Source organism: Syngnathus floridae, chromosome 5 (genome assembly GCF_059516105.1).
Source record: "Syngnathus floridae isolate MCC-2025c chromosome 5, RoL_Sflo_1.0, whole genome shotgun sequence".
In the NCBI taxonomy this organism is placed as follows: Eukaryota; Metazoa; Chordata; class Actinopteri; order Syngnathiformes; family Syngnathidae; genus Syngnathus; species Syngnathus floridae.
The window spans coordinates 4,501,976-4,522,605 of NC_142417.1; the positions used below are offsets into that span (position 1 = coordinate 4,501,976).

Below are 20,630 nucleotides of genomic sequence, written 5' to 3' on the forward strand. Positions count from 1 at the left end.
AATTGTTTCAATTAATATTTTGATTTAATCAATTTTATATGTGCTTATCTTTTCCACACTTACAATTATTAAAAAATTATATATAATAAAGAAAATGTTAGGAAGAGGAAAAAAAGTGTTCATGTAATGGCAAGCAATCTACTTTTATTCGTCCATAAATACTAGATTTTTTTTTGGTACAATTCTTTTGCATTTTCACATTTAGACATCCAGGACATCCTGCCGGGGCTGATTGAGGAGGAATCGCACCAGTAGCCGCAGCGCGTGGTCATTCAGGCCGACCACGTGCCCGTCCTCCACGCCGTCGTAGAGGCGCACAGACTCGCTGCCCCACAGCAGGTTCTTGCGGGCATTTCCGCTGTCCGTCTTTGTGGACAAGGCCAGCGTGTTGAGCTGGTAGCAGAAGAAGGAGAAAAAGTGGCCGTCGCTGATCACCGCCTGCGACACGAACGCTCTGCTCACGTCCTCGTGATTCCAGAAACCTGACGTATCAAAAATTTGAATTATTTTACACTATTCTATCAAATATTAGTTAGTTAAAAAAAATACATTCAACAATGAAAAATATTTTGAAAAACTGTTAGCCATTTTTTTAATTTTAGATTTTTTTGTTTATATATCTTTTACACAATTTCAAATCTATGTAAAACATAACAATGCAATGTAGTATGTCTGTTCCTTGACCTTGATAGGAGGCCTGCGCAGCGGTCCACGCAAACAGGCTAGCGATGGCGTGGGCCCTGAGGAACACCTCCACCTGGTCCGACTGCTGGCGGCGGGCCATGCGATCCCTGTGGTAGCGGTCGGGCACAAGGTGAAACTGCGTGTGCCCGTAGCACGCTGGGTCGGGCACCTTGGAACCTGTTGGACCGTCGCCAGGTATTCATTCGATGGCATGACTTCAAGACGCTTCATATCAGCGAGAGGTCACCTGTGAAGATGGTGTTGGTGTACTGCCTCTTGAACAGCGGCAGACAGGCGGGAGAGTACGGAACTTCAGGAACGTCGGCGTCATAAGAAGCTTCCATCGGGACCAACTGCATAAGAGCACGGTTAGTCAACCCTAATTTATTTGGCACATGTGATTACAAATTTGTTTTCTCACAAAATTGCAATATTTAGCTAAAATTTGTAATTCCCACAATTCTCATTAATCTGTCTTGATGCTTTTTGTGCGTGGGTTGCAGTTTTGCTAAATGTAAGAAGTTCTCATTAGTAACTGTACAGGGCAAGTCCTTTTTAACAACAAGACTTTGGATAACCTGAGGGAGCGGCTGCGTTATTCGAATCTGACAGAGCGGCCGGTCGTCTATCTGGAACCTGATGGGCTCCAGGCTCCCCTTTCTGTGGCCCCTTGGAACAATCCTCTCCCCTCTCCTCCAGTAGAAACCAACTTGGGGATTCACATCTGAAAACAGACAAAAACAAACATAATTTTAACTTCTCTCAATAATATAATAGAATTATAATATTATCAATAGCATTTGATATTGGCTTTTGTTTGAATTTTATCTCTTCCACGTGAACTTAATTTCACTTTAAACTTTTCATTGCAGATATTAAATACATTTCAGTCTATTTGCTCTTCCTTAGTAAATAATTGATCAAATAAATCATCTTTGTTAGGGAATAGAAATCAGTGCACAGGGTTACTGAAACATTGGACACGCTAACGTTTAGAAAAGATGGAATTAAGTTAACCTGTAAGTGTTAGGTAAAAAAAGATCATGGAAGATCAGCATACCCATGCTGGAGGAGAGGAGCAGCGGGCTGTATTTGGCCAAGCCGTATGTTAACGATTTGACCAAGTTTCTCAGGAAGGGTCCCTCGACGAGCTCCTGTCGTCTGTACATGAACGGCTTTCCTTTGATTGTGTGCCAGTGCTCGTGCAGAATCACGCGCGTTACCAATGAACGGATGTCCTTGAATGCCTCATCACTAATGCCGAGGTTGTCTGCTTCAGTGGCGGAGGAATCCTTCTCCTCCACGGCGACATGAGGCCGAGCTGGGGTGGGCTGCTCCGGCAAGCCGGGGATGTATGCGGTTTTGGTGAAGTGCTGGTACCATTTATCCGCATTTCGCGCGAACGTCTGCGGGTAGACGACGTACTTTTTGCGCTCTATGCGAGTGAGTAGCCGCAGTTTATCCTGCACGGGTGACGCTTTTATCCGCTCGACTTGCTCCTCGACTTGACGCGCTCGAGCCGATTTGCTTTTGGCCGTCAGAGACGGCTTGATGGGCGGGTAGACAGCCTTCTTGACCACTGTCGCCGCCGCCTCGGTGTGTACAAGCTTCTGGTTTATATGCAAGTTTACAGGGAAGCGAAAGGGCACCCGTGTGCGGGCCGCCATGTTGTTACGTCTTCTTCGTTTCCTCGTCGCAAAAATTGAGGAGCGCTCACACAGCAGCGCCCCCTAAAACACAGGCAATTATAATGAATAAACGTCTTTATTAAGCACATAACTGTCGCCAAATATCAACTTATTACGCAATTAGTGTTATTATATTATTATTACTATCGATATGTATGCTATCGCTTATTTGGCATGATATTGGTTGACTATGAACACCTCCAGAGATGATCTTGAACACAGCCTGCAAAGCAGCGCCGCCGGAAATGGTGCGTTTCAGTCGGACAAATGTCATTTCAGGGTTTCGCTACACATTAAAATGTCGTATATCTTTTTGCAGACATTATTAGTATTGATATATTAGCCTATTAGTTTGCCACAAATATAAACCCAAAACGACTGAGAGCTATTATTTTTACTGACGTTCAGCGTTAGATTTTCTTCAAATTAACGTGGCGTATTGAAAGCAACACTAATGTAACACTAGCTACACGTTTGCCCGAGGAAAATTGAATATCCATTGTGGTTATATTTGAGGACGCCGTGCTTCGTCGTGGGAATAACAACAACTGGCCATGCTTTATCATCATATTCTTCGAACATGCTTGATACCTAGCCGAACGACGGTCCATCTCGGAGGATTGCAACTTGTTTGCAGAGTCCAGGTAGCTTCCCTGTGTCATTTCCAGTTTGTTGTTTTTGACATTGTCACGATATAATAATCTGAATATTGTTGAATTTTAGATAGTTTTGAAATCTTGTGACCAGCGTTAGCATTATTTTGAATGTTAATTATAGTTAATTTCTGTTCGCACATTTCAGAGAGCTCTGTGTACCGGAAGTGACGAAGTACGACTGGCGGAAGTGGCCAGTCAGAAATATGGCCGCCCAGTTGCTACAATCTTCTCCAAAGTGATTGACAAAAGCCTCCCCGCAGATATCATATATGAGGACGACAAGGTCGACTTGTGCTTGTAAATATATAAATGAGTTATAATGATTCCAATTTACCAATTTGGTGTATCTCCCCCAGTGTTTGGCTTTTAGGGACATCAGTCCACAGGCTCCTGTTCATTTCCTTGTTATCCCAAAGATGCTCATTCCCAGGATAAGTCAAGCCAGTGATGATGATGCTGAGGTAAGATGGAAATAGAGCCATCAAGAATTTTTTTTTTGAATGCCCCAAACTCATGATCGCATATCAATTTACCTAAAATAAGTATTCTGAAAGAAAAAGTCCCACAGTATTTTTTTTAGAGGCTTTCAGTGTTAGCATAAATACTCTACTAATTTACACTGCTTTTTGTGCAGCTCTTGGGACATTTACTGGTCGTGGCCAAGAAGGTGGCGAAGCAGGAAGCTCTGACAGAAGGTTATCGAGTGGGTAAGTGGCCCGTTGACATCGGTTAAGTGTTAAGAGTTGTATCGATCAGGTTGTTGTGGTCTGCAGTCATCAACGATGGCAAACATGGTGCTCAGTCCGTCTACCATCTTCACCTGCACGTGTTGGGAGGCAGACAGATGACATGGCCGCCAGGATAAATGCTTCCATCCAAACTTACATATATGCATACATTACTGGGACATGTTGACAACATGCATTGTGAGTATATTTTCTCTACTTATGTCAGCTAAATATCACAAATAAAATAGATTAAAAACCCTTACAAAATGTTGACATATTTTTGTCAAGTAACAATACAGTATCATTTGTCTTGTATTTTTGTGCTGAAGTACAATTTCAACTTCATTCATAGACATTTTAGTTAAATAACTATTTGGCAAACAAGATAGTTAGCCAAATACATGTTTACTAGTTAAGCTTGCAAAATAAACCAATAGACCAGATAACCAATTCATGAGTTGACTCACAATAAATTAGCCAACAAACAAAATAACTAGTTAACTTGTCAACCAACTTCCTTACCATGAAACTATTGCTCTTTGTAATTCTGACGAAGTCATGTGATAACTAGCATACCTAAAGACTAACTTACTCAATAGTGACATAACTAAAATAACTGCTAAATGACGAACTAGTAAAATAGCTAGTAAAGGAAACATATGAGCCGAGTTTGCACTTTTCTCTCATGAAAATCAGATTGTAGTTGCTCCAATTAGTGAGAAGATTGTCGTAATAAATTTTAACCAACTACATAACCAATTGGCCCATGTTCAGATCCAAACTAGTGGGCACAAAATGGTAATTGGCTCAAATTTAATAATATTTCTCAAGATATCTTTACACACACAAATAGTAAATGAGAATGATTTATTTAAACACAAGTTGCAAGTGCAAAATAGTCTTCGACAAAACGTTTCCTTTTTCCTTCTTGTACTAAAGTTGACATTGATTCGCGGCTTCAACAATCATTGACACACAACTGCAGTGTTATGTGCGGTCATGTGTGGTTTGTGTGTTGTGTGTGTGTGTGTGTCTCCACGTGTGTCTCTTAATTACAGAAATAAAATTTATGGTGAAAGAACTACGAAGAACTCCTTGCCTTTGTAGGTCACTTTTATGTAGTTCTAGTAATATAATAAACCAATGTTCATTCTGTTGGATATTTTTGTGAATGTATTTGAAATATAATGGGAAGCATAACATGTATAGAAAAGACCTTATATCGTTTCGTTGTGTTTGCACCTCCAGGGACCTTTTGTTGTAGTGTGTGACGTTACCAAGTGTCATGTGAACGGTAGCTGACTGCGGCGCCTCTATTTTTTTTTATTCAATAAAGTATGTCATTATTTTTTAAATTCAAAAACATGTCAAAATATTATATTCGACAACATAAAAAAATCCGAATGATAGGTCAATGCTGGCTGCATTTGCCATCGTGGTGTCGTGTCAGTAGTGTCAACATGAGTCAGCTGATCAACACAAATAAGCCTGCTGGCAGGTCTTCGTCACCTTCGTGAGTCGCGACCTTGGCAGATGTTTTTTTTTTCCCCCCCCACAGGGCACCGTGGCCCTGCTGGGCAAGTGGGCGGTACCGAGGGGGACAGCACGCAGCGCACTCGAGGTTCCTATTGGCTGATGACGGAGGCCTTGGGAGCACCTGCTTGGGCTGGCCGAAACGTCTTCAGGTACTCAAGTGACTCCCTGCAGGAGGTAAGACGCACTTTTGCTTCTTCTATCTTTCGACGTTGATGCTTAGAATATATTATATCGCGTACAACGTTGCTCTTCCAAGTCTTTGGTCGTTTTTGCTTGTTTTTTTTTTTTTTGCGAAGAAAAAGTCACAATTGAGAATAACTAGTTTTTCCCCGAGAAAAAAATTATCACGTGAAAATATGTATTCTCCAATTAAAGGGGTGTTTTGATTTAAAATAACAAGGATGTGATATTTGAATCAAGTACATAATTTAAAAATAATCATGTTTTTGAAGATACTTTTTTATAAAGCAGAATGTCAAGAGAATAAACACTTACCTTCACCTTTTTTCTCACTAAAATAGGTGTAATAAGTATAATCCCCAAAAGACATTATCTTATTGCCAAAAGAGACTCAACTATACGAAACAATCCATGTTCACTCAATACCATGCTTTTATTGCTACAATGAAGTTGAAGTTTCTTAAGATAAAAAAGCAAAAATAAATGTTTGTATTGTTAAAATTAATGTGACAAGAAAGCTTGACCTCATTGTGTGATTTTCCTTTAGTGTGCACATAAAATAGTGTCATCCTCACTGCCACAGTCTCATGTTGTTGCTTAAGATCTTTCAACCCAAAGGAAAAGGGGACAAAGTTCGCTCCCACTCAGAGGTCGGATTAAGGTGATGGAATGCCATTCACCACTTAGTCCACTAGGTAGAACAGTATTTCAAAACAACTTTCATCAAAACTGTCGTAATATTAAGAGAATACATTTGTATTTTTACAGTACGTGTCAAATGCAGCATACATTTTTTTCGACAAACGTTATAGTTTCTATTTTACGCGTGAAAGAAATCGTAATCGTTAATTATGCCACATTCAGAAAACGCTGTAGTCCCACAAGAACACCAAAAGAAAATCTTATTTCTTTGACAGAGAAAATAATTGTTTGCAAAAAATATTGTTATAATCTATTGCAGTATAGAACAGTTGTATTTTGGAAGTGCTGTTCTTAAAAGAGTTGCTTTTTATTAAAACAGATGCAATACCACAAGAGGAAACAAAATTTCTTATATTCACAGCTTAAATATATTCTTTCAGTTTCTTTTTTTTTTTTGTTCTCACCTGAGCTGAACTTGAACATGTTGTAGAACCCGTCTCTGGATGGCATTTTATTTCAGCGTTTGCAGGACAACATGGCACCTTTTGGCTCTTTGCTCACATTTGTGTTTAGTGTGACAAATGGTGTGCTGGCTCAGCATCATTTATTAGGTTAAAGGTAAAGTGAAGGACCCTATCACCCCAAAAAAAAGTGTGTGCAAAGCTGTCTCAATCGAATGCCGAGATTTCCACATGGACATGGTCAGTGTAGCAATATGAGTGCTATAAATGAGAGCAAAGCCTCCTCACTGCTTTTCATTGGAGTGTTTCTTTGGTGCAGCTTCGAACACAAAATGGCCGAGGCGGTGATGTCAAACGGGCTCACGGGCTTGGATGGACACCATCTGGACAGGTACACACACACTTGACATCTACAGACTCACGTAGAACATCGTGGTCTTTCAAGTTACCCGATTTTTGTTTTGAGTTGCACTCAAAATTGAAACTTTTGTACATATTATACTGCCCTCTTGTGGCCAATGCGCACACATCAGAATGAACAGGACAATGCCTGTTGAATTATGATGGGCAAAGGATTTAATTCTTTACCCTACACTAAATTATGTTATTACTGTGTTTTTCTACTATGTACCATGCTGTGTGTGATATTATATTTTTTTAATTGCATTGATATATATACACTTTCAACACAAAACATTCTTGAAGCCGACATCTATCTAGAAGATTACTCAAGTGAATACACATCGCTGAAAAGTCTACTGGTGATATTGAAATGTGTTCTCTGTGTGTATTCGAGGATCGCAGAGCCCTCCGGTCTCACTGTCGATTCCACCAAGAAGGACACGCACAGGAATGGAGCCTCAGCCGGAGCAACGCACCAGGCACAAGCAGGTACGTGTTTCGTGAATGTGACCTTGAGCACAGATGAGAAAAATGTAAGCAGGTTCACCAAGCGATTTCTTTTTTTTTTTTTTAGATTTTAGAAAAAAAGGGTTCTACAAAAATAGTACAGGTATTTCTTTTAATCAAAAAGGTTTGATAACATTTTGTGTTAAGCGTTAAGTTTTTTTAATTATAAAAAAAGTATTGTTAGTATGATTGAAATAAAGATAATCAAGTTTTAAAAAGTCAAACTACAAGAAGTCATCACACAATTGTATTTGTTTGATACACCCAGATTATTCTCCACACAAGACATTTCCAAACCTGCATGCAAAGTTAATTTTCAATGCCGTTTCCAGGACAATCGAATGAATTCTTACAAATGTATTGTAAACATTATAATCCCTTAAGAAGCAAAAAGCCTGCAGAATCTTTCATAATCTGCATGTGACACTCATAAAAGCACAGTCCGAGAAGTGTGCGGTGTTTGTACTGAGCAAACACAATATCTTCTAAGCGTCAAAAACCAGACTGGCGGGTACACGGCACACACCTGGCTGCCTGCATCATCTCAGGTAACACGGCGAGACCTCGCCTCCCTGGCGTGGCCTCCACGTCACAGTCCGACTACTCGCGTCCTTGCGCGCTCACTCGCTCACACCACTCACCATGGCGGATAATTGCAGCTGCTCCTGTTGCCCCCCAGAGCCCACCGCCATCCCGCTGAAGCCCCAGGTGCACGCCACCGCCAGCCTGGCCCCGGCCGAGCAGCTGTGGACCACCAGCAAGCAGGGGGCGGTCCGCTTGCGGATGGAGGCGTCGGGACCGGCCGCCGACATCCCTGTCACAGTGCACCAGATGTTCCTGGAGACGGTGGAGGCCTTCGGGGACCACCCGGCCTTGGCGTCCAAGAAGGACGGACAGTGGGAGACGCTCACGTGGAGGCAGTACTACCAGCAGTGCAGGACGGCGGCAAAGAGCTTCATGAAGGTCTGCCCTTATTTATTTCAATAATTTAACTCAGCTTCAGCCTCACTGATGAAGCCCGCTGTTTGTAGGTGCAGTAGTTTACGATAGTTGAATGCCTGAATTATCTGATGTTTACAAATACGCTTCGATTTGGTTAGCTCTTGTTTTTCCTTCGTATGATGGTTTTTGATGAAATTTCATAGCTCTCAGTCTGTCACCTCTGCTCTTTATTTGTGTCCCCGCCGAAACTCTCAAGGGAAAATCAATCCTGTAATTTAGGCGTGTGAAATCTCCAGCTTGTGTTACGGCTCCCCTTTCCCGGTCGCGTTGGCGGACCGATGTGTATGTAGGTCAAAAGTAACGTGTGGCAAAGTGTCATCATTAAAAATGGATTTGTGCATGTGTGTGTGTGCAGCTCGGCCTAGAGCGCTACCACGGGGTGGGCATCCTGGGCTTCAACTCCCCCGAGTGGTTCATCGCCAATGTGGGCTGCATCTTGGCCGGGTAAGTGCAGCACATTTTTGTTTTGTATGCCGAGTGCTGACTTAATATCTTTTTTATGCCGGTATCTACCCTAAAGCATGTGTGCTGGTCGGTATGTGTTGACGTTAAAGATACACAAAGTGCGTATCAGGTGTGCATTCCACGCATAGGTCAGACAAGTCAGATGATTATGATAGAGGCTTAGATAAGATGATTGTCATTTTCTGGATTTTTTACATACTTAAAGTAGAACCACGTGACACTAATTATTGATGTGATTTTTGTTTTACACGACCAAGAAAGATGTATGTATGTTTTGTGTGCATTCCAGGGGTTTGGCGACAGGCATTTACACCACCAACGTACCCGCGGCCTGTTGGGAAGTGGCCAGCACCATACAGGCGAACATTATTGTGGTGGAGAACCAGCAACAGCTGGATAAAATCCTGCAGGTGAGCACCTGACTCGCGTCTGCGTGTGTACGAGTGTGCGTCATCTCAAGCGTGCAAGGCCAGTTCTTAAATTTAAAGAAAATACATGAGTTCTTCCGGGCAGGTGAAAGATGATCTGCCGCATCTCAAAGCCATTGTCCAGTACAAAGGAGAACTAAAGCAGAGGCTCCCCTCCCTTTACACAGTAGGTTGACACATTCAGACAAAATGATTTATGCACATTTACCAAAAAGCAAATGATTTCATTTGAAACAATTAGAAATATCAAAATTATTAAGTAAAAAAAAAAATGTGGATGGAGAAGATTTCAAACCATAAATACCTTTTCAATTTTATGAAGGAAAAAAAAAAATGATTTATATATATATATATATATATTTATTTATTTATTTATTTATTTATTTATTTTTACAAGACTCGGGTAACCACACAGAGATTTTGTTTTTAGTGGGCGGAATTCATGAGGCTGGGCGAGGATGTGCCTGAAAAAGACCTGAACGATTCCATCAACAGCCTCCGTGCCAACGAATGCTGCACTCTCATCTTCACGTCAGGATCCACCGGACCCCCAAAAGGTGTCATGCTGAGCCACGACAACGTGAGTCATCTCAATCTTTTTACAAAAACAAACAAAGTTTCCAAAAATAGACACTTACGGAATTCCAACATTCCTTCTACAGGTGACCTGGACGGTCCAAAGAGCAGGAGACTTGGTGGGCCTGCGCTACGCCGAGGAGTCAGTGGTCAGCTACTTGCCTCTCAGCCACGTGGCGGCTCAGCTCAATGACATGTACATCACCATGAGGTTCGCAGCCACCACGTATTTCGCCGAGCCCGATGCCCTCAAGGTGAGCACACAACACGCCATTTAGCCATGACGACCACATTTTATTTTATTTTTTTTTCAATTAAAGGGATCCTTGGGGACCACATTGAAGGAGGTCAAGCCCACCGCCTTCCTAGGTGTCCCTCGCGTTTGGGAGAAGATACAGGAGAAAATGCAAGAGGCCGGCGCTAAGGCGAGCCCGTTCAAGAAGAGCGTGGCCGACTGGGCCAAGGCCATCGGGCTCATGTACAACTACAGCGCCATGCACGGGTGGGATGGTGTCACCTTCATTTTTGTCACACTAACTTTCAAATGTGCCGATTTTTTACAAATATTCTGATTGGTAAGAGTCAAAGCTGAACTTACTTTGTGTGTCGCAGGGAAAAGCGCGTGCCCTGGGGCTTCACCTTGGCTAACCAGCTGGTGTTCAAGAAGGTCCGAGCGGCGCTGGGCCTGGATCGCTGCCGGATCTTGTTAACTGGGTCGGCCCCCATCTCCAAGGAGACCCTGGAGTACTTCATGAGCCTCAACATGCCCCTCTTGGAACTGTACGGCATGAGCGAGAGCTCCGGCCCGCACACTGTCTCCACTAACGATGATTTTCACATCAACAGGTCAGCGCATACCACAATTGGAATTCTACAAATCGACAACTAGCTAATGCTAATAGCTACATGTGGTCCTAGCTGCGGGAAGGTGATGCCAGGCTGCAAGGTGAAGCTGGAGAACCAGGACTCGGAAGGCAACGGTGAGGTCTGCTTCTGGGGGCGCAACGTTTTCATGGGCTACCTCAACAAGGACGACAAGACCAAAGAGGCCTTAGACCAGGACGGGTGGCTGCACTCCGGAGACATTGGAAGGTTCCAGCGAAACTTCCTTTTCATCACTGGAAGGATTAAAGGTCAGCCTTGTGCATATATTTCAGATGTTTTTTTTTTAATTTTCTTATTAGAAAATAAGAATCTTTATTTTAAAATAAACGAAAAACAATTTGCTTAATAATCTGCAAAATACCAGGAGCACAAATATTATATCATGGGTGTTTACCATATCAAAGTCAAAATATTTCGAGCCAAAAAGCAAAATGACCTCATTTGGATTATTGGTGACAACGCGCAGAGATCATTATTACCGCTGGTGGCGAGAATGTGGCCCCAGTCCCCATCGAGAATGTGGTGAAGGCGGAGGTGGCCATCATCAGCAACGCAATGCTAATCGGAGACAAGAAGAAGTTCCTCACCATGCTCATCACGCTCAAAGTAAGCTCCCCAAAATACCCCCCCCACACACACACGCACACAATTATTTACTATAGCGTTGGCCAGTGCGCCGTGGACCAAGAGGGCAACCCCACAGAGCAGCTGAGCCAAGAGGCCATCGACTTCTGCCGCAATCTTGGCGTAGGCGCCACCAGGGTGTCGGAGATCATTGATAACAAGGAGCCCGCCGTCTACAAGGCCATTCAGGAGGGCATGGAGCGATACAACGCCAATGCCGTCTCCAGAGCGCAGAAGGTACAGAAGTTTGTCATCCTGCCAAGAGACTTCTCCATCGCGGGAGGAGAGCTTGGTAAGTTGTTTACATGTTCCTACCTGTATAGTCCAAGTTGATTACATTTGTGACAAGTAGAACACAGCCCGTTACAAATCTTGCTTACCATCTCGGTCACTTGTTTTGTGAGGAACGGGGCCGCATTCCAACCATGTTTTTCTACCATTCCAAAGCGAACGTTTTCATTTCATTAGGTGCGTGCACATACTGGAGTAGAATCTGCTTTTCCTTACAGGGCCCACCATGAAAGTCCGGAGGCCAATCATCGTCCAAATGTACCAAGACAAAATCGATGAGATGTACACCGAGCAGACGCAAACAAAATAAACCATGAAGATGGATGATATTTATACTTTAATGCACCTTTACCTTGTAAATAAGAGCTCCCAGTCATGGCCAAAGCTTGCCATATTGATCCCCACGTGAGTACCTAATACTTAAGTGCAATATCATTAATTTTGTATTGCAATTGTTTAGTATGATCAGTGTCATTAAACAGGATTGGCTGATGAATTGAGACATCATTAATAGATGTCTGTTGTCAATTTATGGTAAGAATAAAATTACAATATTTGAAGTATGGTGTACTTTTTTTGTAGGGTAATGACAATTTTACAATAAGTCGTAATATTCCAAAAATGTATTTGATGACCACAATTTAATGGCAGAATCCCATTTTTTCACTTTTCTCCTAGGGTTTGTACTTTGTTTGAATTCCTTCTCGGGCTCATCTTCATTCTACGTAGAACCAAAGTTAGCGAGGGCTCTCGGAAAACGGGAAAGCTGTCGGATGCGTGTAATTATTCGAAAATGACGCCCGAGGTCATCAAGGCGTGGTGAATATGGTTGCAGCATCAGCATTCTTTTTTGCGTTTAACACATCAGATGGCGTGGCTGGACTAATTGTCGTCTTTCAGGTTTTTTTTTCTTTCAAATTACTGAAATGCGATATCTGGGCATCTTCCTGTCAACCCACAGCGTGTACTATCGATGAACCCGTCGTCGAGATGGCGCGTTGTCACGCTTAGATTCACAGATACACATGCTAGAATGTAACCATATTGGCAGATCTCCTTCGTCAGGAGGTGAATGATAAGAGCCTTTGATTACCTCAAGGATTAACTTAGGTGACTATCAATGTAAAAAAAAAAAAAGTACCAATTTGCTTGCTACAAATAGTGCTTTTATTTCTGTGTAGATTCTTGGTCATATGGGTCACAGTAATCCGCAAAGAATTGAAGCAACTGAACCCATGTGTGTTTTTGTTCTTGTTTGGTGAAAACTACTTCGGCTAACATTTAAGTTACCTCTCAATCAGTAACGTGTGTATCCAAAACGTTTATGTGAGTAGTGTACAAAAAAAAATGAAAGGCACATTTTCCATTAAACATCAAGGCAAAAATAAATGTGGTATGAGCGGGATATATTCTATGCTGCCACCTTGTGACTAGAACGATTATTGCATGTAAGCAGATTTTTGCGTAATATTTCATTCAACTGGAGCGATACTTCATACATGATGGCCAAAATAAAAAACAAGGCTGAGTTAGAGGCTGTTTCTCATTTGGTGATGATGGCCACTCCCTTCTTCACCCAAGCGTTGCTGGTGAGAAGCGATAGCATGAAGCGAGCCACGTCGCTGCGTCCCATGCCGCTTCCCACTGGCTGCCCGCTCTTATCAGGCACAAAGTAGCCCTCGTGCGTCAAGATCTCCAAGGCTGAGGATGACATGGGCAGAGAATGCTTACATTCCATATGCTGTAAAACTATGTCAACCATTTTGTTTTGTTGGCTTCAACCAATCAGCTGGTTGCTTAAGTTTCTACCCAGCAGTCTCATCTTTGCAATCTAGTCTACAGTGGAACTCTCAAGGTAAGGCACCTTTTTAGTAACATTTTACATTCTTAATAAAATACTACCAATAAGCGAGACTTGAATTCTGCGTAGCAACAACCAATGAGTGTTGAAAAAAAACTAGTACGACCAATTCAGTTTCCTTGTATAAATGCACTCCTGCTGTTTGTGTGTGTTTACCTGAGGAAGGCAAGTTCTTGAGACCGGGCGGGCGCACCACGGTCCAGTTGATGTCATCTACCTGCCGGAGGTATTCCTCCATCTCCCACATGTTGCTGAGCACACTGCGGATCAGGGGCAGCAACAGGAAACGGATCAGGTACGGTGACTGAGTGCCAGAGTTAGCTGGGAGGAGAAAATGGAACAATGCCCATCACAATTTGTCATGTCTGATGGCTTTTTTCCCTTAAAAATAATACAGTAATCATTTGCATATTCACAACTGACTGATTTACATTATCATATATTATACTATAGATACAACAACTCACGGTCTGTGTACCAAGACGTCATGGTGATGATGCTGTTGACGCGCGCCTCCCGCATGGCTGTGATCACAGCGCTCATGGACTGGGTGTAGCCCGTCACGTTGGAGAAGAAGGAAGTCGAGAAGCCCAAGCAGGAGACCACCGCATCTGCGCCCTCAAAATGAGACTTGAGGCTGTCCGCTGAGAAAACGTCAGCCTCCACTACCTGCAGGCAGAGGTAAAAAAAATGTTACCCTGAGGGTTTATTGGCATTTTTTTGTATATTTTTGGCATGTTTAAAAAAAAAAAAAAACATGTCACAAGCGCATATTTTTTATCCTCTACAAAGAGTGTGGTTAGTTACCGCGCCAGATTTATTTGCATCATACTGCCCCCAAGTGGCCAACGTGTGTAGTGTCCATTGAGTTGAAGCAAACAACGTTTTTCACAGTTCTATTTAATGAAGTGACTGTAGTATATTGCTAGAAAATACGATACTGTAATCAGATCGAAAATCTGGTCACGGAAGTAATTACACTCATGTCAAGGCACTGCTCTACTTTACTTTTATTGTATTTGCCATTCAACAACAACATTTTTAAAGTTACTTTGTGAACTATGGTCACACGGAGATTGATATATGACTCCTCCGCTGCCTCTTATGATCATTACTTGCTGTGAACTTTGAACCCCGGCGCGTCGTTACCTTGAGGTTGTCATGACGCACGGTGAGCTTGTCCAGGTTCCGCACGACGGCGGTGACGGCATGGCCCTGCTGGAGCGCCTGTCTCACCACAAACTGGCCCGTCTGCCCGGTGGCTCCCAGTACGGCGATCTTCATGCTGACACTACAGACGCACAGCGCCAGGCAGACCCAAAGGTTTTTCAGATGTTACCGCCCCTGTTTCATAAAGTCACACTGTTACAAAATGATTAGCATACCCGCGTGACGGCATTTGGTTTTGGTGGTGTAAAACGCTCATCATGTGTTAATGTCATAAAAAAGACATTCTCCCTGGCCAACAGAGGGCGACACCAAACGGGTGCAGGAGAATAGAGACACTTGCTTGTTTCAAAGGGGGTGACTGGGCCTAAGGCGCTGAACGGCACATTTCTTCTCCAATTGATTATTTCTGCAGATGAGGATGTCAAAAAAACTCACCAAAAAACTTAGTCTCATGACTAAACACCGCTAAAGTGGATTGATTGAATGAAAGAAGAAAGAGTTACAGAATACAAACGGTTGTAATTTCCATAGCGATCATGTGATTTGAATGTAATGATCTTCAGATTAAAGCTGAACAAATTCAGTGCATTGGGGTGACTTGGACAAAGTGGGAGGACGTTGAATCAATCCTCAACTTGCTATTCCACTGACTTGTATTGACTGCTCAGGCAATTAACATTTGAACATACCTAAATAAACCATAGTATTTAAAAAACTATAATAAAGTAAAATGACTCACCCTTTGAGGATGCCAGTCATGGAATAGAAACACGAAGGAGTTTACTAGCTGCAATACTGTCACCTAATCAAAATTATTTAGGTAAAGATTATGGATCCATTTCCAAATTTGTAATTTGTTTCTTTACAGTCGCACAAACTGGAGGTAAACTGCACAAAATAGTTGTCATTCCTACATGGTTAAAATACTTTTGCGATGCATTAGTTCAAAACGTTCACTCACAACTTGATTGTTTTATTTATAGGATTATAGGAATTTACTTTAAAACATGAATCAATACAGGGAGAAGTGTGTTTATCTTACCTATGAGATTCCAAGTTTGCTTTTAATTTAAGTCTGCTTCGCGTGTTTAAAATAATTTTCATGGAACTAAACACGCAAAGGAACGTTCCTCCTAAGCAGCACGAATGTATAAAATATATATATATATATATTTGCTTAAATGTAACGAGGAAAAAAGGTCGCGTTTTCCATTATTGAGTTGTTATGAAACACTTCCGCATACACACCTTCGCAGTTTGCACGTTAGCGCTAGTGATGTGCATTCCAGTTCTTTTAAGTAAACTGAATCTTCAGAATCAGTTCACTCAAAAGATTCATTCAAACGAATCGTTCAACGAATCGTCTCCCCCACACACACACACACACACAATCAAGTAAACACAAGGTAATGTCGACAACGGCAACGCACACATTTTTCTCTTCTCATCCCGTGGGAACAACATATATGTCAAACAATACAACTACCCCCCCCCCCAAAAAAAATATATATAGTAAGTGGCTCGGTTATTCACACATTTCTTTCTATAATACAACACCTACACATTGTTGGCTCGTGAGTGAACGATGGGTTCAAAAGAACGAATCCTTTCAGTGAACGAGAATGAACCTATTACTTCCTAAAGTGATTCGTTCTTTTTTCAGTTCATATGACTTCTACCAGTAGGCGTCAGTAATGTCCATTGAAGCTGGTGCCACCTCGCCGTAAAACAAAACGAAGAAGAAAAAACGTCACTTCCCGTTCACGAACGAGTCGTGAATTGCATTTCCCGCTCACCAACGAATGAATCTGTGAGCGAGTGATTCACATTTCCAGTTCATCGCGAGACCGAATCAGTGACTTTCCCGTTCGCGAACGAGTCAATGGGTCAACTGCCTTCCTTCCCGTGCGTCAACGGATCAGTCAGTGGACTATGTAAGCCAGAATGTCGATTTACGATTTGCCAAGGAAAGAAAGAACTACTCACTGAAACACCACTTCTTTTATGCACGTTTTCTCCAAGCTAACGGCTAACTTTATTGTACGCAGGGATGCGCCGTTATGCAACAACGGGGAGATTATGCTTCTCAAAGTCAAAGTCTGCTTTATTGTCAATTTCTTCACATGCCGAGACACACAAAGAGATCGAAATTACGTTACCACTATCCCACGGTGACAAGGCATAGTACACAATATACCATCAAGTAAACAACACAAAAAATAAAAACAAGCAGGCACAAACAATGAATAAATAAGCGTGATGAATAAATAATAAATAACATAATAAATAAGAGGATTATAAGTTAAAGTCACAATGATCATGAGCTGCAGCAGAGCCCCATTTCAACCCCTTACACTGAGTGCCAAGCAGGGAAGAAATGAGTACCATTTTTATAGTCTCCGGTATGACCCGGCTGGGGTTTGAACCCCCAACCTCCCAATCTCAGGGCGGACACTCTCCTCTGCGGCCACTGAGCTGGTAATTACGTTTAAGTGGTATAACAATTATAGTAGTTTTTAAAAAACGTGTATGTATATATACGCCTAAATATTGTTATCCAATACATCTACTGCAATTTCACATTGGATTGCTGGTTTGAAATTTGCTTTTAATATTATTATTTTTAATAAACATCTATGTTAAAACTTGTCTGGTGTTTTATTCCTTGTTTTTATATTCGCCAATTAAAACAAAAATCAGACATTTGGTTAACTGCTTCATATGACAATATGTGTAGGTACACTACACGAGGTTAAAAAAAAAAAGAATAAATAAAGGGTTAATTGCACAATAAAAGCGCATTCTGACATACATCCACTACTGGATTCGAACCAAGTTCTTACCGCGCAAAAGCCCATGTTACTAGCCACTAGGCTATTTTGACGTGGCAGTCCACAGTCGTCTGCACTGTTTTGTACTAGTGATGTGCATTCCAGTTCACAAGTGAATCGAATCTTTAGAATCGGTTCACTCAAAATTTCTGTTCAAAGGAATCGTTCACCGAATCGTTCGCTATAGTTTCTTATTATTCTTTTTTTTTTTTTCTTTTTTTTTTTTTACCTCGTGTAGTGTACCTATTGTAGTGTCCAGGAGGTGTCCCTAATCATTGGGCACTTCAATAGGGGAAAAAGCTTAAGTGAAAGTGAAAAGTGCCACACCCGCCCTCACCCCCACCTCCTGATTGGCTGTTTGATCTGTGACGTCACTCGGACACTCCATTAGGTACACCGCCATTTTCAAGTGTGCCTAATAACAGGCCACTTTATTAGGGAAATATCATGGTCAAAGGTCACAGGTGTCAAGCTCTAGTCCTCGGGGCCGCGTTCCAACATGTTTTCTAAGTGACCCTCGTTAAGCGCAGGTGCGTGAAAAGTTTTAGCTTCTTTCACGTTCAAAAGGAGCTAAAAGTTTTCACGCACCTGCACTTAACGAGGGAATCACACGGACACTCCATTAGGTACACCGCCATTTTCAAGTGTACCTAATAACAGGCCACTTTATTAGGGAAATATCATGGTCAAAGGTCACAAGTGTCAAGCTCTAGTCCTCGAGGCCGCGTTCCAACATGTTTTCCAAGCTACCCTCGTTAAGTGCACCTGCGTGAAAAGTTTTAGCCACTTTCACGTTCAAAAGGAGCTAAAAGTTTTCACGCACCTGCACTTAACGAGGGAATCACACGGACACTCCATTAGGTACACCGCCATTTTCAAGTGTGCCTAATAACAGGCCACTTTATGAGGGAAATATCATGGTCAAAGGTCACAGGTGTCAAGCTCTAGTCCTCGGGGCCGCGTTCCAACATGTTTTCTAAGTGACCCTCGTTAAGCGCAGGTGCGTGAAAAGTTTTAGCTTCTTTCACATTCAAAAGGAGCTAAAAGTTTTCACGCACCTGCACTTAACGAGGGAATCACACGGACACTCCATTAGGTACACCGCCATTTTCAAGTGTACCTAATAACAGGCCACCTTATTAGGGAAATATCATGGTCAAAGGTCACAAGTGTCAAGCTCTAGTCCTCGAGGCCGCGTTCCAACATGTTTTCCAAGTGACCCTCGTTAAGCGCAGGTGCGTGAAAAGTTTTAGCTTCTTTCACGTTCAAAAGGAGCTAAAAGTTTTCACGCACCTGCACTTAACGAGGGAATCACACGGACACTCCATTAGGTACACCGCCATTTTCAAGTGTACCTAATAACAGGCCACTTTATTAGGGAAATATCATGGTCAAAGGTCACAAGTGTCAAGCTCTAGTCCTCGAGGCCGCGTTCCAACATGTTTTCCAAGTGACCCTCGTTAAGCGCAGGTGCGTGAAAAGTTTTAGCTTCTTTCACGTTCAAAAGGAGCTAAAAGTTTTCACGCACCTGCACTTAACGAGGGAATCACACGGACACTCCATTAGGTACACCGCCATTTTCAAGTGTACCTAATAACAGGCCACTTTATTAGGGAAATATCATGGTCAAAGGTCACAAGTGTCAAGCTCTAGTCCTCGAGGCCGCGTTCCAACATGTTTTCCAAGTGACCCTCGTTAAGCGCAGGTGCGTGAAAAGTTTTAGCTTCTTTCACGTTCAAAAGGAGCTAAAAGTTTTCACGCACCTGCACTTAACGAGGGAATCACACGGACACTCCATTAGGTACACCGCCATTTTCAAGTGTACCTAATAACAGGCCACTTTATTAGGGAAATATCATGGTCAAAGGTCACAAGTGTCAAGCTCTAGTCCTCGAGGCCGCGTTCCAACATGTTTTCCAAGTGACCCTCGTTAAGCGCAGGTGCGTGAAAAGTTTTAGCTTCTTTCACGTTCAAAAGGAGCTAAAAGTTTTCACGCACCTGCACTTAACGAGGGAATCACACGGACACTCCATTAGGTACACCGCCATTTTCAAGTGTACCTAATAACAGGCCACTTTATTAGGGAAATATCATGGTCAAAGGTCACAAGTGTCAAGCTCTAGTCCTCGAGGCCGCGTTCCAACATGTTTTCCAAGTGACCCTCGTTAAGCGCAGGTGCGTGAACAGTTTTAGCTTCTTTCACGTTCAAAAGGAGCTAAAAGTTTTCACGCACCTGCACTTAACGAGGGAATCACACGGACACTCCATTAGGTACACCGCCATTTTCAAGTGTACCTAATAACAGGCCACTTTATTAGGGAAATATCATGGTCAAAGGTCACAAGTGTCAAGCTCTAGTCCTCGAGGCCGCGTTCCAACATGTTTTCCAAGCTACCCTCGTTAAGTGCACCTGCGTGAAAAGTTTTAGCCACTTTCACGTTCAAAAGGAGCTAAAAGTTTTCACGCACCTGCACTTAACGAGGGAATCACACGGACACTCCATTAGGTACACCGCCATTTTCAAGTGTACCTAATAACAGGCCACTTTATTAGGGAAATATCATGGTCAAAGGTCACAGGTGTCAAGCTCTAGTCCTCGGGGCAGCATTCCAACATGTTTTCCAAGATTCCCTCGTTAAGTGCACCTGCGTGAAAAGTTTTAGCTCCTGCAGAAGTGAAAATGACCAAAAACTTTTGTGATTTTTAACACCAGCTTTTTTTTTTTAAATGCAAATGTCCCACGCAGTATTGATCTTTTAGGGTTAGCCACGAACCCTAACCCTAGCTCGAACCCTAACCCTAGCTCTAACCCTAGCTCTAACCCAAATCCTAGTCTAACCCTATCCCAAACGCTAGCTCTAACCCTAACCCTAGCTCAAACCCTAACCCTAGTGCCAACCCTAAACCTAGCTCTAACCCTAACCCTAGCGCTAACGCTTGCCCTAGCTCTAACCCTAACCCTAGCACTACCCCTAACCCTATCTCTAACTCTAACCCTAGCCCTAACCCTAGC

At 42.5% G+C, this 20,630-nt stretch overlaps 4 protein-coding genes and 1 long non-coding RNA gene across 12 annotated transcripts; 2 read left to right on the plus strand and 3 right to left on the minus strand.

Annotated features, from left to right (window-relative positions):
* Window positions 1-124: 124 nt before the first annotated feature.
* mrps30 (mitochondrial ribosomal protein S30) lies at window positions 125-2,420 on the minus strand. The gene is made up of 5 exons (XM_088376230.1): window positions 1,745-2,420; window positions 1,263-1,408; window positions 932-1,037; window positions 685-861; window positions 125-482 (listed from the first exon to the last, which is right to left on the minus strand). The coding sequence occupies exons 1-5, from the start codon at window positions 2,349-2,351 to the stop codon at window positions 202-204; spliced, it is 1,317 nt and encodes a 438-aa protein (XP_088232356.1). The 5' UTR covers window positions 2,352-2,420; the 3' UTR covers window positions 125-201.
* On the plus strand, window positions 219-5,464 carry hint2 (histidine triad nucleotide binding protein 2). 3 transcript variants are annotated; one of them, XM_088376238.1, is made up of 8 exons: window positions 219-487; window positions 693-879; window positions 969-1,052; window positions 2,889-3,016; window positions 3,174-3,311; window positions 3,385-3,489; window positions 3,663-3,735; window positions 3,802-4,023. In XM_088376238.1, the coding sequence occupies exons 4-8, from the start codon at window positions 2,927-2,929 to the stop codon at window positions 3,891-3,893; spliced, it is 498 nt and encodes a 165-aa protein (XP_088232364.1). In that variant the 5' UTR covers window positions 219-487; window positions 693-879; window positions 969-1,052; window positions 2,889-2,926; the 3' UTR covers window positions 3,894-4,023. The 3 variants fall into 3 exon arrangements, 2 of the variants coding, with proteins under 2 accessions (XP_088232364.1, XP_088232365.1); XM_088376239.1 differs by lacking the exons at window positions 219-487; window positions 693-879; window positions 969-1,052 and adding an exon at window positions 1,071-2,010; XR_015858610.1 differs by lacking the exons at window positions 219-487; window positions 693-879; window positions 969-1,052 and adding an exon at window positions 5,315-5,464 and having other exon boundaries at window positions 2,627-3,016; window positions 3,802-3,954.
* Window positions 5,329-12,315, plus strand: LOC148397624 (long-chain-fatty-acid--CoA ligase ACSBG2-like). Its single transcript, XM_088376215.1, has 15 exons — window positions 5,329-5,466; window positions 6,895-6,966; window positions 7,372-7,466; window positions 8,164-8,447; window positions 8,842-8,930; window positions 9,241-9,361; window positions 9,465-9,545; window positions 9,810-9,959; window positions 10,042-10,209; window positions 10,276-10,457; window positions 10,568-10,801; window positions 10,874-11,088; window positions 11,307-11,446; window positions 11,513-11,756; window positions 11,974-12,315. The coding sequence occupies exons 2-15, from the start codon at window positions 6,908-6,910 to the stop codon at window positions 12,063-12,065; spliced, it is 2,154 nt and encodes a 717-aa protein (XP_088232341.1). The 5' UTR covers window positions 5,329-5,466; window positions 6,895-6,907; the 3' UTR covers window positions 12,066-12,315.
* On the minus strand, window positions 7,218-7,981 carry LOC148397625 (uncharacterized). Its single transcript, XR_015858611.1, has 2 exons — window positions 7,782-7,981; window positions 7,218-7,488 (listed from the first exon to the last, which is right to left on the minus strand). It is a non-coding gene; the product is annotated as an uncharacterized LOC148397625 (long non-coding RNA).
* A 584-nt stretch (window positions 12,316-12,899) lies between the features above and the next one.
* On the minus strand, window positions 12,900-16,077 carry LOC148397626 (flavin reductase (NADPH)-like). 6 transcript variants are annotated; one of them, XM_088376234.1, is made up of 6 exons: window positions 15,829-15,983; window positions 15,526-15,588; window positions 14,766-14,907; window positions 14,084-14,285; window positions 13,773-13,937; window positions 12,900-13,456 (listed from the first exon to the last, which is right to left on the minus strand). In XM_088376234.1, the coding sequence occupies exons 2-6, from the start codon at window positions 15,543-15,545 to the stop codon at window positions 13,299-13,301; spliced, it is 687 nt and encodes a 228-aa protein (XP_088232360.1). In that variant the 5' UTR covers window positions 15,546-15,588; window positions 15,829-15,983; the 3' UTR covers window positions 12,900-13,298. The 6 variants fall into 6 exon arrangements, with proteins under 6 accessions (XP_088232360.1, XP_088232362.1, XP_088232363.1 ...); XM_088376236.1 differs by having other exon boundaries at window positions 14,766-14,960; window positions 15,829-15,913; XM_088376237.1 differs by lacking the exons at window positions 15,526-15,588; window positions 15,829-15,983 and adding an exon at window positions 16,035-16,077 and having other exon boundaries at window positions 14,766-14,960.
* Between the last annotated feature and the right edge of the window lie 4,553 nt (window positions 16,078-20,630).